This window comes from Carcharodon carcharias, chromosome 16, assembly GCF_017639515.1.
Source record: "Carcharodon carcharias isolate sCarCar2 chromosome 16, sCarCar2.pri, whole genome shotgun sequence".
NCBI classification, from domain to species: domain Eukaryota; kingdom Metazoa; phylum Chordata; class Chondrichthyes; order Lamniformes; family Lamnidae; genus Carcharodon; species Carcharodon carcharias.
This window is the reverse complement of record NC_054482.1, coordinates 73,668,003-73,684,174: the sequence shown is the minus strand read 5'-3', so window position 1 is coordinate 73,684,174 and position 16,172 is coordinate 73,668,003. Positions and strand designations below refer to the sequence as shown.

Sequence of the window (16,172 nt, the reverse complement as noted above, 5' to 3'; positions counted from 1 at the left end):
AGTGGTCGTGGGCTTGGAAAGTGCTGTTGAAAGAGCCTTGGTGAATTCCTGCAGTGCAGTGGATACTTGCTTTTATTAGGCAAGAGACAGAATAAGAGCAGGGAAATTCCACTGGAACTGTATAAAAGACTAGTTAGGCCAGAGTTGGAGTACTGCATGCAGTTCTGGTTACCATGCTATAGGAAAGGTGTGACTATACTAGATAAGACTTACAAGGATGTTGCCTGGACTGGAGAATGTTAACTGTGGGGAAAGACTGAATAAACTAGGGTCATTTTCTTTGAACAGAGGAGACTGAGGGACCTATCTGAAGTGCATAAAATTATAAGTGATCTAAATTGAGTGGATAGGAAGGCCCTTTTCCCTTTGGTTGAGCAGTCCATAACCAGGAGGCATGGATTTAGGGTAAGAGATTGGAGGTTCACAGGGCATTCGAGGGGGAAACCTTTTCATCCAGAGGGTGATCAAGGTCTAAGATTCACTACCTAAAAAGGTGGTAGAGGCAGAAATCCTCATTACATTTAAGAAGTTGGATCAGCATTTGAAATGCCATAACCAAGAACCAGAAAGTGGCATTAGGCAGGATGACTCATTGTCAAATGGCCAAATGTATCCCACTTACAAGTATTCCCTCTTACCAATATTACTTCTCCACCTCCTATCTTTTCTATCACTCCTAAATAGATTTCTTGACATATTTATTTTCCCATTTCTGTTGATGCTACTAAATTTAGATCTTTTAAAATTGCTTCCAATTCCCCAAGTTTGTTTTCCATGCTGCACACTGCAATGTAATGCATTTGACCTTTTTTTGCAACATTGCTCCTTTCCCCAAGATTTTTACCTGTTAATTCTTAAAAAATGATCACATTTGATATACATCTGGCAACACAAATGTTTTACTATTGAAAGCTCAGGCCATTTGTACAGTCTATAGATAATGTTGGAATGAAAAACCTATCCAGGCTTTCTCACTTTTGCAGTGTCTTCAGGTGCATACCAACTTTGGGCAATCCAATCTCTTTGTATAACCTTGGGAATGCACATTTAACAACTGTGTTATGGCAACATTTACTAAAAGTGATATAAATTTTTGTTTGGTGATGATATCAATAGATATGGATCAAAATATTGATAAATGGAGCTGAGGTACAGATTATCCACAAGCTAACAGAGCAACAGCACAGGCTTGAGCAGTTGAATGAGCTACACCTGTTACCAAACACAAAAGCACAGATTATAATAAATTATCATTTCTCTGATCAATGGGCTCTTGACCAGAATGAAAATCACTCAGCAACTGGGTCTACCCTGTTCACCCACCAAGTATGGTAGTCTATGAGTCAGGGATGCCTAAGGGACATAATTAACACTATTATCTTAATTACATTCCCAAAAGATTTGAAGATCATTTTTGACAAGAGTTCAAGTCTGATGATTTTGCCTTCATTTTTTGTCACAATTTCTGTAAAACAATTCATTTTTGTAAATTGTGAATTTTTCCAAGGTCACCAATTGTGTATAAAACATTGAGAGCCTGGTCTATGATGACTGCTTCACTATAAGCACTTTGTTTTATCTTAGCCATAAAGACGGTTTAATCAGGTCAGCAACCAAAGTTGCATGGCTACTTTTGGGTCCATTAAGTAATGGGTGGCAGGTCGACAGAAACTATTGGTACATATATTAGAATTAAAGACTGGCTGTTCATCTCGCTACGCAACAAGTAAATACAAGTCAGAATTGATTGAAGTGCATTTTCAAGTATCATCTACTCCTCGCAAATAAAGAATTTTGTATAATGATAAAAGAAACCCAGCCACCAAATGAAGAACCTGCATAAGAACTTGAGAATATTAGAGTAGGTAATCCAGCCCTTTGAACCTGCTCCACCATTCAACAAGGTCTTCAACCTCAATTCCACTATCACCATATCCCTTGATTGCCTTAGTATCCAAAAGTCTATCAATCTCTGTTGAATATACTCAATGACTGAGCATCCATAGTCCAAAGGGGCTTTCAGTGCTGTATCTTTCAATGCTGATACAACGACTTTGAGTGAAGAACTTTCTCATCTCAGTCCTAATGAATTGACCTATTTTTCTGAGAATATAGCCCCTAGTTCTACAAATCAAAGCCAGGTTGGGGGGGGGGGGGGGGGGGGGGGGGGGGGAGGGCTAAAGAGGGGAGGGAGGGCTAAAGAGGGGAGGGAAAGAGAGGAGAAATATCTTCCCACTACCTACCCTAGCATGTTCCACAGGAAATTCATACGTTTCAATGAGACCACCTCTTTTTCTTCTAAACTCTCTGGAATATTAGACAATAAATTTCTCCTCTGATTCCTGGGGTGAGAGGATTGTCCAGTCTACTGAACCTTTCTTGCACTCCCTCTACGGCAAGTATATCCTTCCTTAGGCAAGGAGACCTAAACTGCACACATGACTTCAGATGTGGTCTTACCAAGGTCCTATGCAATTGCAGTAAGTCATCTTCACTCATACTCCAACCCCTATGTAATAGAGTGGAAGAGATTCCTGCTCAGCCATGTGATAGAAGAAGATTGGAGCCTCTATCATCACTGTCCATAGCTCCAGATTGCTACAACATGCATGCAAAAGTGCATTTTACCACAGTAACTTGGAGTCCTTTTGGGAGGGGGTATGTGTGTGTGTGTGTGTGTGTGTGTGTGTGGGGTGGTGGTGGCAACTGCCTAAGTTGGTTGGATGGTCGGTGTGGATCAAATGATGGACTCGGGACCTCCTTCCATGCCCCACAGTGCTGTTAGTCAAAAGACAACGACTGTTGAATTGATAGTATCATTGTCATTCTAAGCATAGAAACCTTTCTTCCAAACTGAGAGTGCCGGCTGTGGTAAGGAAGGGGACAAAATCCAATATAGATTTTTAAAATTCGTCAATTTAGGACAAATAGTTGCGCATAGCTTTGGATGGGTGGTGAGATGGATGATTGATAACAGGGAAGCACAGAAGTGTTACTATTAAAAGAATAAACAAGTTAATTTGTATGCCATTAGGGAGTAGAGAGTGGGGTAGTGGACAATTAATTGGAAGCTGCTTCACAAATGTCTATCCTCAATGATGGGGCAAGCCCTGCGCAGAATCATAGGACTTACAGAACAGGAGGCCATTCGGCTCATCGAGTCGACGCTGGCTCTCTGAAAGAGCATTCTACCTAGTCCCACTCCCCATAACCTTGCACATTGTCTCTTTTCAGATAGCAATCCAATTCCCTTTAGAATATCTCGATCGAACCTGCCTCCACCACCCTCTCAGGGAGTTTGTTTCAAACTCCAACGACCCTCTGGGTGAAAAGAAATTTCCTCATCACATTTACTCCTAGGCAAAGTATTTTGAATCTGTGCCCTCTAGTTCTCGTTCTTGAATGGGAACACCTTCTTACCCTGTCCATACCCCTCGGGATCTTGAATCTATCAAGTCTCCTCTCAGCTTTCTTTTCTCCAAGGAAAACAGTCCCAACCTCTCCAATCCATCCTCACATACATAAGAGCAAAAGACAAGGCTAAAGCATTTGCAATCACATTTCAGAAGTGCCAAGCTGATGATCCATTTTGGCCTCCTCCAGAGGTCCACAGCATCACAGGTGTCAGGTCTTCAACCAAATTGATTCGCGTGATATCAAGAATCAGCTGAAGGCACTGGATATTGCAAAAGTTATGGCCCTAACAACATTTCCATAGTAGTACTGAAGACTTGTGTTCCAGAACTATCTGTGCCCCTAGCCAAGTTGTTCCAATATAGCTAAAACACAAGCTACGTGGAACAAAGAACAAGAATTAGGAGCAGTAGACCAATTAGCCCCGAGCCTGGTCAGTCATTCAATAAGATCATGGTTGATCCGTTGTGGCCTCAACTCCACTTTCCTGTCTGCCCCCTGATAACTCTCGACTCCCTTGTTGATCAAAAATCTAACCTGGCCTTGAATATATTCAATGAAATGGCCTCCATTACTCCCTGGGGAAGAGAATCCCACAGATGAATGATTCTCAGAAAAAAAAATTCTCATCTCTGGCTTAAAAGGGAGATGCCTAATCTTTAAACTGTGTCCCCTAGTTCGCAATTTACTCTCCTACCTATCTTTGTGTCATTAGCAAATGTAGCAGCCATACATTCAATCCCTTCATCCAGGTTATTGATACAGATTGGAAATAGTTGAGGCCACAGCAATGAACCCCTGGCACTCCACTAACTATAGTTTGCCAACCTGAAAATTACCAATTTATGCCTACTACCATTCTTCTATTCATGCTAATATGTTACCTGTTATACCACGAGCTCTTATTTTGCGTAGTAACCTTTTAAGTCGCACCTTATCAAATGCCTTTTGGAAAATTGCCCAGCTAAGTCCTGTCCACAAAAAGCAGGACAAATCCAACCCAGCCAATTACTGCCCATCAGTCTTCTCCCGGTTATCAGCAAAGTGATGTTGCTATCTCAGCACTTACTCAGCAATAACCTGCTCACTGATGCTGTTTGGATTCTACTCGGCTCCTGATCTCATTATAACCTTGGTCCAAAAATGGATAAAATAGCTGAACTCCAGAGATTTGGCAAGGTGAGAGTGACTGCCCCTGACATCAAGGCAGCGTTTGACCAAGTATGCCCTAGAAGGCCTAGTAAAACCGAAATCAACGGGAACAAAGAGAAACTCTCCACGGGTTGGAGTCATACCTAGCACAAAGGAGGATGGCTGTGATTGTTGGGGGCCAACCATCTCAGTCCCAGGACATCACGACAGGAGTTCCTCAGGGTAATGTCCTAGGCCCACTATTTTCAGCTGCTTCATCAACAATTTTCCCTCCATCATAAGGTCAGAAGTGGGGATGCTTGCTGATGATTGCACAATCTTAAGCACTATTCACAACTTCTCAGATAAGAGTCATCCATGTGCAGCAAGACCTGGACAACATTGAGGCTTGGGCTGATAAGTGACAAATAACATTCGCACCAAACAAGTGCCAGGCAATAATCATCTCCAACAAGGCAGAATCCAACCATCCAATCATCTCCCCTTGACATTCATTGGCATTACTATCGCTGAAAAAGAAATAAAAAAAAAACTCCATGCTCATCTGACTCAAGAGTTGCATTTGAACACTAAATTAACAGGTTTAAGACCCAATTTTAAGGCATGAGTTATTAAGACTGATTGTTTGGTGTTCTGATTGAAAAGCATAGTTCTTTTGAGGCTCCCAATGTACTTTTTTTAAAAATGGCAAGAACTCATGAGGACATTAAGTTTGGTGAAAGTCCAATGAAATATAAATTGAAAGTGACAGGTAGTGTTTACTGATACATACATTTCTCAACAGATCCTCACAGCACTCAGTTTATAATAGAAGTACTCAAAATTATTAAAGTGAATATTCCAAGTTTGCTTCCTTTGAATCAATACCAGTTACAAGGAAGTATGAACTTAGAAATAGAAGCATGAAAAGGGGAAGTTAGGAAGAATTTTGAATGCTTTACCACAAGTATTTATTCAAACCAAGTCAACACCTAAGCAGCAAAGGAAAAAGGGCACAGAAAAATTATAGGGAAATAATAGGTAACTCTAATGAGGTAAGATAGCACAAGTATGACAGGCTAAATAGCCTTTTTTTGTACCTAACCCTGCATGATTCCATGGCTGTCGTTGGAAGGAATTGAAACACATTGATATAACATGGCAACATGATAAAAACACTCAAGTTATTGAATTGACATGCTATTTATAAGATAGATAGCACTGCAGAAAAATTCTAGCATAGAAAGGATAAAACCAAATCCAATTTTCACCGAAGTGTTACTTATATAATAAAACACATTTCAAGAATTCTACTTGGAAGTTTCAACTACTACAAATGACAATTCTGATTAAAAATTTCTCTTAAGACCATTAAATGGTTTACATGCTCTTATGTTTATGCCTGACATTAAAGATTCTCTGCACCATTTCCTGAAAGGAAAACAGCCATAACTCATAAGCAAAAATGCAGAGCCCTCCAAAATTCTCTCAAAAAATCCACAACACTCAAACTGGACAAACAACGTTACAATGTTCCCATCTACCAACATTTTCAACTACATGCTGGTTGGCGTACACAAATATATTTTGTCTACTATGTCATCTCAACTAGCACACATCTGCTCTTTCAGCACGATTAGACTCAAACGGCAATACTACCTGCCCAGCTTCAATCCTGACCCCAATGCTGATGTCGTCTCTCTCCCAATATCCACTTGCTTAACTACATTTTATTTTGAATCTGCAGGAGGAACCTGGACAACAATCAATAAAGAAAGGATAACAGCACTGGAGGAACAAACAACAGCCAGTAGAAATGCTGCACTATGCTAGGTTCAACATCTTTTGAGTAGTATCTTTGTCCACAAGCAAAATTATCCAGGAGGGAAATTACAGTATATTCAAGTATCCATGAACAAAACTTTGTTCAGACACCATTCCCCTCCCCTTTAAAGACAGTTATCAGTCACTCCTCAGATCACGGACCATTAACTCCTCAGCCCCCGTTTTTTCTCCAAAGGACCTTCAACATTTTGTTGCAACCTAATTCTGTACCGTCTTTGAATCTTCACAATCTGGCTTATGTTTTATACTAACATAACCTTAGTCAAAGTCAATGGTGACACATTCAAACTAGAACCATAGCAAGCTTTGCTTCTGTCCTCCTCAGCTATCCTGCAGTATTTAACACAGTTGATCACTCCATCTTCCCGAATGGCTGTCATCAGTCATCTCTCTGGTTCCACTCTTACTTAAGCCAATGGAGCCAGTGTTTTCTGGACCTAACTGCACATTATCCTGTCCTGCTTTTCCACCATAATTATTTGGGGATTTCTGAACTGCTTACCAACATCAAGTCACAAACATGTCAAACAACCTAGAGCCAAAAAGAGAAAACCAGAGTTAATGTATTTGATTCATCAGAAGCTCCCATTCTCCAGTATCTACATCTACCCATTCCATGGTTGTACATGCCAGTTAAAGCAGGATTATCCACAATTTAACTGTCCTGTTCAATGTTAAAGTAAATTTCAAACTCCATATTCAAATTATGGAGGAAACATGATTTCACTTGTGTAATACTGGTCACGCTTGCCTGATTTTCAGCCCTTCTAGCACGAAAGTTTGATCACTGGCCCTCTATCCAACTCTACCGTACCCGCCCCCCCCACACCTAAACCAGCTTATATTTCACCTCTTTTCTATTTTTACTTAGTTCTGTTGAAGAGTCATATGGACTCGAAAGCTTAACTGTGTTTCCCTCCACAGATGCTGCCAGACCTGCTGAGTTTTTCCAGGTATTTTTATTTTGGATTTCCAGCATCTGCAGTTTTTTGCTTTTATCTTACGAAAGTTCTATCCATACTTTTATTAGCTCAAGACTGAAATGCTCAAAAAGCTTCATGGAACTATGTGCTCCAACTTGATCAAAACTTGGCCAGTCACATCCTATCCTGCACTCAGTCTTCTTCACCCATCCTAGGCCATTCTACATTCTTGAGACTCTCCTCACCTGTGCATCCACCCTCCGTGTATCTCACTTGTTTTGACTTCTTCTCTGAAACTCTCTATACCTTTTAATTTTGCTTTCTTCCTCCCCACCTTTAAAGGTCTCAAAAAAGCCAACCTTTCCTCAATCCATCTCTCTTTATGGAATATTATATAAAAGGGCACTATAAGCATTCAAATTGCTGTCACCAAGTATCTGTACATTGACTGGGGGGAAAAAAAAGAATCAACATACCCCTGAAAATCTAGATCTGTAATCGAGCAACACACTGGTGTTCTAATAATGATCCTATGGTAATATCAGAAGCAGCTTCATTAGGTCTATTGCAAACTTCAACCTAAAATAAAGATGCATCTGGCAAATTCAATTGTGTCAAAAGAAATTAGTGGCATAAGTTAAAAATAAGTTTATAAACTGGTGAATGAAAATGAATATAAAATTTCCAATAGTTATGAACACAAGTTAACTTTAAAAAGTGTCACACCAACCTTTTATTAATGATGTTTTAAACTATTTACTAATAGTTAAAACACAAAACAGACACTGGAATGAAGCTTACAAGCTACGCAAAGGATCAGTGGCGTCACAAGGCAGTGCTAAACAAGCTTTTCCCACATGGGTAGAGCAAGATTCGAATTTTGTCATAATGACATCATGCACAAATGATTGAACTATGCATTTGGCTAGTTTTATAGGATTTTCTGTTAGAAAACAAGATAAAAAGTTAGACCAACTTTTTCTTAAAGACAATGCTCCTTTAGAAGATTATTTGCCCTTTTTTTTGTTCCAGAACACACCTTTTCCAACATATAACAAAAATACTAATATAACAAAGCAAATACTTGAGAATCAAGTCATCCTATAGTTCAAGACAAATAAGCAATTCATTTATAATTTTAAGAAAGCCAACTCTATCTACAGGTAAATGGATATTTGGAGCCCAATTCACTCAAGTTCAGATTGCCATTAAAAAACTAGGGTGGGAGAAAGCCATATTGCAACAAATCTCCAACAAACACCACAGTGTTATCACAAAAGCTCAACATAATTCCATAAAAGAATGTGATATAGTGTACATCAACTGGGAAAAGGAGATGGGAGACACATGAAAGAAATGAGAAACTGTTTCTGTGAATTTGTATAGGGAATTTGGAGCCAAATGGATCAAATTTCACTGCCACATGATGGCAGTACCTTTGACAAACATTGAACCAAAGCTTTATTCACAAAGTCTAGGACGGAATTTTAAAAAATGCTCATTCCTACTGAAATGTGAAGCACTGAAGTTCAATGTCAGTGCAAAATGCTCATGCTCCATTTGTACAAGACAAAGGCCAGAATTTGTTTCTGCATAAGGACAAGAATATTTTTATCCACTGCAGACACAATAGTGTACTAACTTCACAAAGCTTTCTTGTTTTCTCCTGACTGCATTAAACTGTGCTAAAACGTAAAGCGAAATATATACCAAAGATAAAATAAATTATATAGGCTGGCTCATGGATCAAATAAGGTATATTTAATAATTACACTAAACAATGAAGCCGTCAGTTTGCAAATGACACGAAGAATAGTAAATACTCAAAAGCTGTGACATAGTTTTAATCGTAAGTAATGATAGGCCTATAACTTCAAATTCTAAATATTTATTAGAATAATTAAAAATAAATATATCAACATGAGTCAATACGGTGAGAATATGGCAAACTATTTTGCCTTGCTCGCCGTAAAGCTTCAGATATCTAGGGTCTTACTGTTTTACTTTTTCATTGGCCAGCAGCGGCATATTTTATTTCGAACGAATAAATAGTAAAAGACCTCTTAAGAAGCAGTTGCTTTGATGATCGTGCGAAAAACGTTAAAAATAGTGACCAAAGATAAGACATTATAGACTTCAAAATCACACTGGCTTGTTTTTATAAGCAGCTGGACACATACAATAGAAATAGGTCGAAGGACACCAGACAGACAGACAGACAGACGACAAAAAGAAAACTTGTCCAAACAAAGACGAACCTGATATGGCGGCGGCGGCTCCTGATCTATTTCGGTGCCGTCTCCGTAACTCGCCCGGTCAGAAGACTCATGGAGCAAAGAAATGTCATCTGACGTAGGAGATTTCAAACAATTTCCCATATTTCTCCTTAAATATTACACCGTATTTACCATCACAGCATGACTCGGGGTGGGGGGGGGGTGCTTGGAAGGAGGTAAAATAAACTGGCAGAAAACGAGTAAAAGAAAACAACGCACGTTTCTTTATGGGGAACGTCGCTTCCTCCTTCTCTACCACCAAAAACAGAACATTTCCTTTCCTCTCAGAAAACAAGGCCGCTGCTTCTTACTGTTTCTTTCTCGCACCGAAAACAAAACAAAAAACAAGCCGCCCTGAAATTCAGGGTGTGTGTGTGATTGGGGGTGGGGGGGCGTGTAATAAACACGAAAAATCCACAGACTGCTGGCCCACTACCAACTTTTCATTAACACAAGAAAATAAACTCTTTATTAATCATTTGCCCACTGAATGAAGAGGCCGGTTTGAGCCCACAGCCCCCCTCCCTCCGGGGCCGTCCAGCTGCAGCTTTTTCCTCTGATTTGACCCTTTTCTTCTCCCCTGCGCCTCGATACGGGCCTGTGTACGTGAGCAGCTGCGTATTACGTCATGGGCCTGTGCGCGTGAGCACTTGCGTATGACGTCACCCACCATCAGCGAAGGCTGTTGCCATCACTGTGAAGGAAGTTACAGACTAAAACAAAAACAGAATTACCTGGAAAAACTCAGCAGGTCTGGCAGCATCGGCGGAGAAGAAAAGAGTTGACGTTTCGAGTCCTCATGACCCTTCGACAGAACTTGAGTTCGAGTCCAAGAAAGAGTTGAAATATAAGCTGGTTTAAAGTGTGTGTGTGGGGGGCGGAGAGATAGAGAGACAGAGAGGTGGGGGGGGTGTGGTTGTAGGGACAAACAAGCAGTGATAGAAGCAATAATAATAACAAAAAAACTGCGGATGCTGGAAATCCAAAACAAAAACAGAATTACCTGGAAAAACTCAGCAGGTCTGGCAGCATCGGCGGAGAAGAAAAGAGTTGACGTTTCGAGTCCTCATGACCCTTCGACAGAACTTGCGTTCGAGTCCAAGAAAGAGTTGAAATATAAGCTGGTTTAAGGTGTGTGTGTGGGGGGCGGAGAAATAGAGAGACAAAGAGGTGGAGGGTGGGGGGGGGTGTGGTTGTAGGGACAAACAAGCAGTGATAGAAGCAGATCATCAAAAGATGTCAACGACAATAGTACAATAGAACACATAGGTGTTAAAATTAAAGTTGGTGATATTATCTAAACGAATGTGCTAATTAAGAATGGATGGTAGGGCACTCAAGGTATAGCTCTAGTGGGTTTTTTTTATATAATGGAAATAGGTGGGAAAAGGAAAATCTTTATAATTTATTGGAAAAAAAAGGGGAAGGGGGAAACAGAAAGGGGGTGGGGATGGGGGAGGGAGCTCACGACCTAAAGTTGTTGAATTCAATATTCAGTCCGGATGGCTGTAAAGTGCCTAGTCGGAAGATGAGGTGTTGTTCCTCCAGTTTGCGTTGGGTTTCACTGGAACAATGCAGCAAGCCAAGGACAGACATGTGGGCAAGAGAGCAGGGTGGAGTGTTAAAATGGCAAGCGACAGGGAGGTTTGGGTCATTCTTGCGGACAGACCGCAGGTGTTCTGCAAAGCGGTCGCCCAGTTTACGCTTGGTATCTCCAATGTAGAGGAGACCACATTGGGAGCAACGAATGCAGTAGACTAAGTTGGGGGAAATGCAAGTGAAATGCTGCTTCACTTGAAAGGAGTGTTTGGGTCCTTGGACGGTGAGGAGAGAGGAATTGAAGGGGCAGGTGTTGCATCTTTTGCGTGGGCATGGGGTGGTGCCATAGGAGGGGGTTGAGGAGTAGGGGGTGATGGAGGAGTGGACCAGGGTGTCCCGGAGGGAGCGATCCCTACGGAATGCCGATAAGGGGGGTGAAGGGAAGATGTGTTTGGTGGTGGCATCATGCTGGAGTTGGCGGAAATGGCAGAGGATGATCCTTTGAATGCGGAGGCTGGTGGGGTGATAAGTGAGGACAATGGGGACCCTATCATGTTTCTGGGAGGGAGGAGAAGGCGTGAGGGCGGATGCGCGGGAGATGGGCCGGACACGGTTGAGGGCCCTGTCAACGACCGTGGGTGGAAAACCTCGGTTAAGGAAGAAGGACGACATGTCAGAGGAACTGTTTTTGAATGTAGCATCATCGGAACAGATGTGACGGAGGCGAAGGAACTGAGAGAATGGGAAGAAGTCCTTACAGAAAGCGGGGTGTGAAGAGCTGTAGTCGAGATAGCTGTGGGAGTCGGTGGGTTTGTAATGGATATTGGTGGACAGTCTATCACCAGAGATTGAGACAGAGAGGTCAAGGAAGGGAAGGGAAGTGTCAGAGATGGACCACGTGAAAATGATGGAGGGGTGGAGATTGGAAGCAAAATTAATACATTTTTCCAAGTCCTGACGAGAGCATGAAGCAGCACCGAAGTAATCATCGATGTACCGGAGAAAGAGTTGTGGAAGGGGGCCGGAGTAGGACTGCAACAAGGAATGTTCCACATACCCCATAAAGAGACAGGCATAGCTGGGGCCCATGCGGGTACCCATAGCCACACCTTTTATTTGGAGGAAGTGAGAGGAGTTGAAGGAGAAATTGTTCAGCGTGAGAACAAGTTCAGCCAGACGGAGGAGAGTAGTGGTGGATGGGGATTGTTCGGGCCTCTGTTCGAGGAAGAAGCTAAGGGCCCTCAGACCATCCTGGTGGGGGATGGAGGTGTAGAGGGATTGGACGTCCATGGTGAAGAGGAAGCGGTTGGGGCCAGGGAACTGGAAATTGTTGATGTGATGTAAGGTGTCAGAGGAATCACGGATGTAGGTGGGAAGGGACTGGACAAGGGGAGAGAGAAGGGAGTCAAGATAACGAGAAATGAGTTCTGTGGGGCAGGAGCAAGCTGAGACGATCGGTCTACCGGGGCAGTTCTGTTTGTGGATTTTGGGTAGGAGATAGAAGCGGGCCATCCGAGGTTGGGCGACTATCAGGTTGGAAGCTGTGGGAGGGAGATCCCCAGAGGAGATGAGGTCAGTGACAGTCCTGGAAACAATGGCTTGATGTTCAGTGGTGGGGTCATGGTCCAGGGAGAGGTAGGAGGAAGTGTCTGCGAGTTGACGCTCAGCCTCCGCGAGGTAGAGGTCAGTGCGCCAGACAACAACAGCACCACCCTTGTCAGCGGGTTTGATGACAATGTCAGGGTTGGCCCTGAGAGAATGGAGTGCAGTAAGTTCAGAGAGAGACAGGTTAGAATGGGTGAGAGGAGCAGAGAAATTGAGACGACTAATGTCGCGCCGACAGTTCTCAATGAAAAGATCGAGAGAAGGTAAGAATCCAGAGGGAGGGGTCCAGGTGGAGGGAGAATATTGGAGATGGGTAAAAGGATCCGTTGAACTGGGAGAGGACTCCTGCCCAAAGAAGTGAGCCCGGAGACGAAGACGGCGGAAGAAGAGTTCAGTATCATGCCGAGCCCGAAATTCATTGAGGTGAGGGCATAAGGGTATGAAACTAAGTCCTTTGCTGAGCACTGAACGTTCAGCATTGGAGAGGGGAAGGTCAGGGGGTATAGTGAATACACGGCTGGGATTGGGATTGGAAGAAAGGGTGGGGACGGAGGGACAGGCAGGGGTGGAGGGTCCTAGATGGGTGTTGGTGTCGATGAGTTGTTGGAGCTTGCGTTCCTTAGCACTTGAGAGAAAGAGAAAAAGCTTGTTGAGGTGTCGGATGAGCTGAAGGATAAAATGAAACTGGGGGCACGCGCAGCTTTGAAAAAGGGTATGGCGGTGCTGCTGGAGGGAGAGGTCGAGTGTGTTCATATGGCGGCGCATGGCACTGAGTGTGGATTTCAGAATGTGACGGGAACAGCAGTCCGAGAAACGTTTTATGTCCCAGAGATACCTGTAATCCTGGGTGGGTTCGAAGCATGAGGGGTGGAATTTCAGTTGAAATCCACGTGGGGTAAGTCTGAGACGGAGACAGTCACTGAGAAAGGAGATATGGCTGTGAAAGCGGGTTTTAGTAAACACCTTGTCAAACACTAGGAGGGAAATGGAAAGCAAGGAAGGTGAGCAAGACAACAGAGAGATACGGAAATCTTGTCGCAGAGAGGAACAGAACTTCTTCAAGGAGGTAAGCATTTCTTGAAGAGCAGTGGCAGTCAATTAAACACAGAGATAAAAACAAAAAAACTGCGGATGCTGGAAATCCAAAACAAAAACAGAATTACCTGGAAAAACTCAGCAGGTCTGGCAGCATCGGCGGAGAAGAAAAGAGTTGACGTTTCGAGTCCTCATGACCCTTCGACAGAACTTGAGTTCGAGTCCAAGAAAGAGTTGAAATATAAGCTGGTTTAAGGTGTGTGTGTGGGGGGCGGAGAGATAGAGAGACAGAGAGGTGGAGGAGGGGGGGGTGTGGTTGTAGGGACAAACAAGCAGTGATAGAAGCAGATCATCAAAAGATGTCAACGACAATAGTACAATAGAACACATAGGTGTTAAAGTTAAAGTTGGTGATATTATCTAAACGAATGTGCTAATTAAGAATGGATGGTAGGGCACTCAAGGTATAGCTCTAGTGGGGGATTTTTTTTATTTTTTACAGACTATGTGGAGGGGATCCATTCAGCAGTTCTCCCCCCATTGTGTTGTAATACGGATTCTTTAGATGTCTCAATAATGAGATCTTGAAACTTGCATTTTTAAACATGAACCCTTTATTGTTAGCTTTTAACTATTTACAGATCCTATGTTACTGTCATGCGTGGTGCTGTTATGGCCATGCAGGCTGGTTCCAGAGTGTTCTCTCTAGACTGTTCTCTTTGAGTCTATTACCATGTAACTCTGTACATCGTACCATGGGCAGTGTTATTCTCCAGTCCCATTTCAACCCTTGTTCTGCTAAGCACCCTTACATTACAATGACATGCAGGCACATATAACATCATACAACATCTCCTTTTCTTCTCCAAGTAAATCTTTACTTTCAAATAGAGTATAACTATTTGTAATACAAGCTTTACTTGCTGCCCCTCATTCCCCCATCTCAGACTTTATAAATTCAAATTGTCTTGAGGCTTGATAGTTCTTCCATATCTCCGTTTATCACGTCTGGAGAAATGGTAGTAGTACTCTGTGTTTCTGGTACTTGGCTATCTCCATCTGATTCACTCTTTGTGCTACCTTGAGTTGTGTTTTGCTTTATCAACAACCTGTCTGCTTTTTCTGGAGATTGTGGTTTTGTCCCGTTCCTTTCGAAGGGAATATGTACGCTGTTCATTCCTAGAGTGGACGCAAATTTTCTTTTTTTGTGGTGTCTGCCATCTTGCTGGGTGTATAATTTTCATTTCCACTTGTTTCATAATTTCAGCCAAATACTTGTTTGCTGTTTTGTTTTCAAATCCTTTTGCATCTTTATGAATTTTTTCATTCAGCAGCTTTTTCTTTTTCTAGTGCCTTGAGCTTCAGTGTCAGATTTACATTTTCCGACCTTAGTTCTGTCTTTTGTTTCTCTGCAACAGAACTTTTTCCTTGTCCTTCATTTTGGATTCACTGTTGGCCAAGTCTGTCTCTGGCGAAGTCTCAACTTACTTTAGTTCTGTAATTGTGCAATCCATTGCTTCATTATCAGCTTGCAGTTTGGAAGGTTTGATGACTTTTCCTTTCAGTGCCTCCTCTTTTCCACTCAACTGTTACTTCAGCTCTTTAGTCTGTTTCTTGTAGCTTTTGGCTTCCATCTGGAATATAGAATATTGCTGAGCCTCCTCTGCCAACCAGTTCTTCAGTTTGTTCAGAGTGACACTAAATTCATTTCCCTTCTCTTTGTAATTTTCCAGAAGAATAAACTTTGACCTAAGGATTCTTGTAAAATTCAAAGGTCTTTCAATGGTTTTCCTTTACTTTGTGGAGCTCACTTGCTTCATGTTGAAGTTTTCTGCAATTCAGCATAGTCTCCTCAAGTTTCTTCTGCTGTGCTTCCATTCTGCTGTTTAAGACAGTCTTCATTTCTTTATGTTGCTGAATCGCTATACTTCCCTGTTGCATTTGATCTTGAAGGACAATCAATTGTTCTTTCAACTCACTCTGGGCTTCAGTGCATCATTTCATTTCTATTGATAATTCCACCGCAGCTTTTTCTGAAGTAATATTCAACATTCTCTGTAGCTCCTCACGTCTTTCCATGGCTACATATTGATTGATTCTTCAGGGATTCTTTCAGGGTTACAACTTCTTGCATGTCTTGTTTGCCTCCACATCTGGTTGAGTTTGCACAACTGCTACTTTGATTTGCCAACTGTGGAATTGAGGGTCGTTATTTCCTCCTGATACCTTTGTGGTATCTCTGAAATTTGTTTGTTCAGATCTCTAACAGCTTGATTCATTGAAGACTTCAGTTTATTGTGCGTTTTCAGAGGTATATACTCAGCTTGAATCTTACGATTCAAATATTCAGTTCAGCTCTGATGTGAACATTTTCTTGTAGAACAGCTTAATTTACTTTTTGCAT

At 42.1% G+C, this 16,172-nt stretch overlaps 1 protein-coding gene across 2 annotated transcripts in view; it reads right to left on the bottom strand.

Moving 5' to 3' along the window:
• Nucleotides 1-9,765, bottom strand: part of rnf11b (ring finger protein 11b) — a 33,790-nt gene extending 24,025 nt beyond the window's left edge. Inside the window, exon 1 of one of the 2 annotated variants that reach the window (XM_041208349.1) lies at nt 9,572-9,765. In XM_041208349.1, the coding sequence (XP_041064283.1) occupies nt 9,572-9,691 (120 nt within the window). In that variant the 5' untranslated portion in view covers nt 9,692-9,765. Of the gene's footprint in view, nt 1-4,709; nt 4,754-9,571 lie in introns of those variants that run through there. The other variant, XM_041208348.1, reaches the window with a different exon arrangement.
• Nucleotides 9,766-16,172: the final 6,407 nt, after the last annotated feature.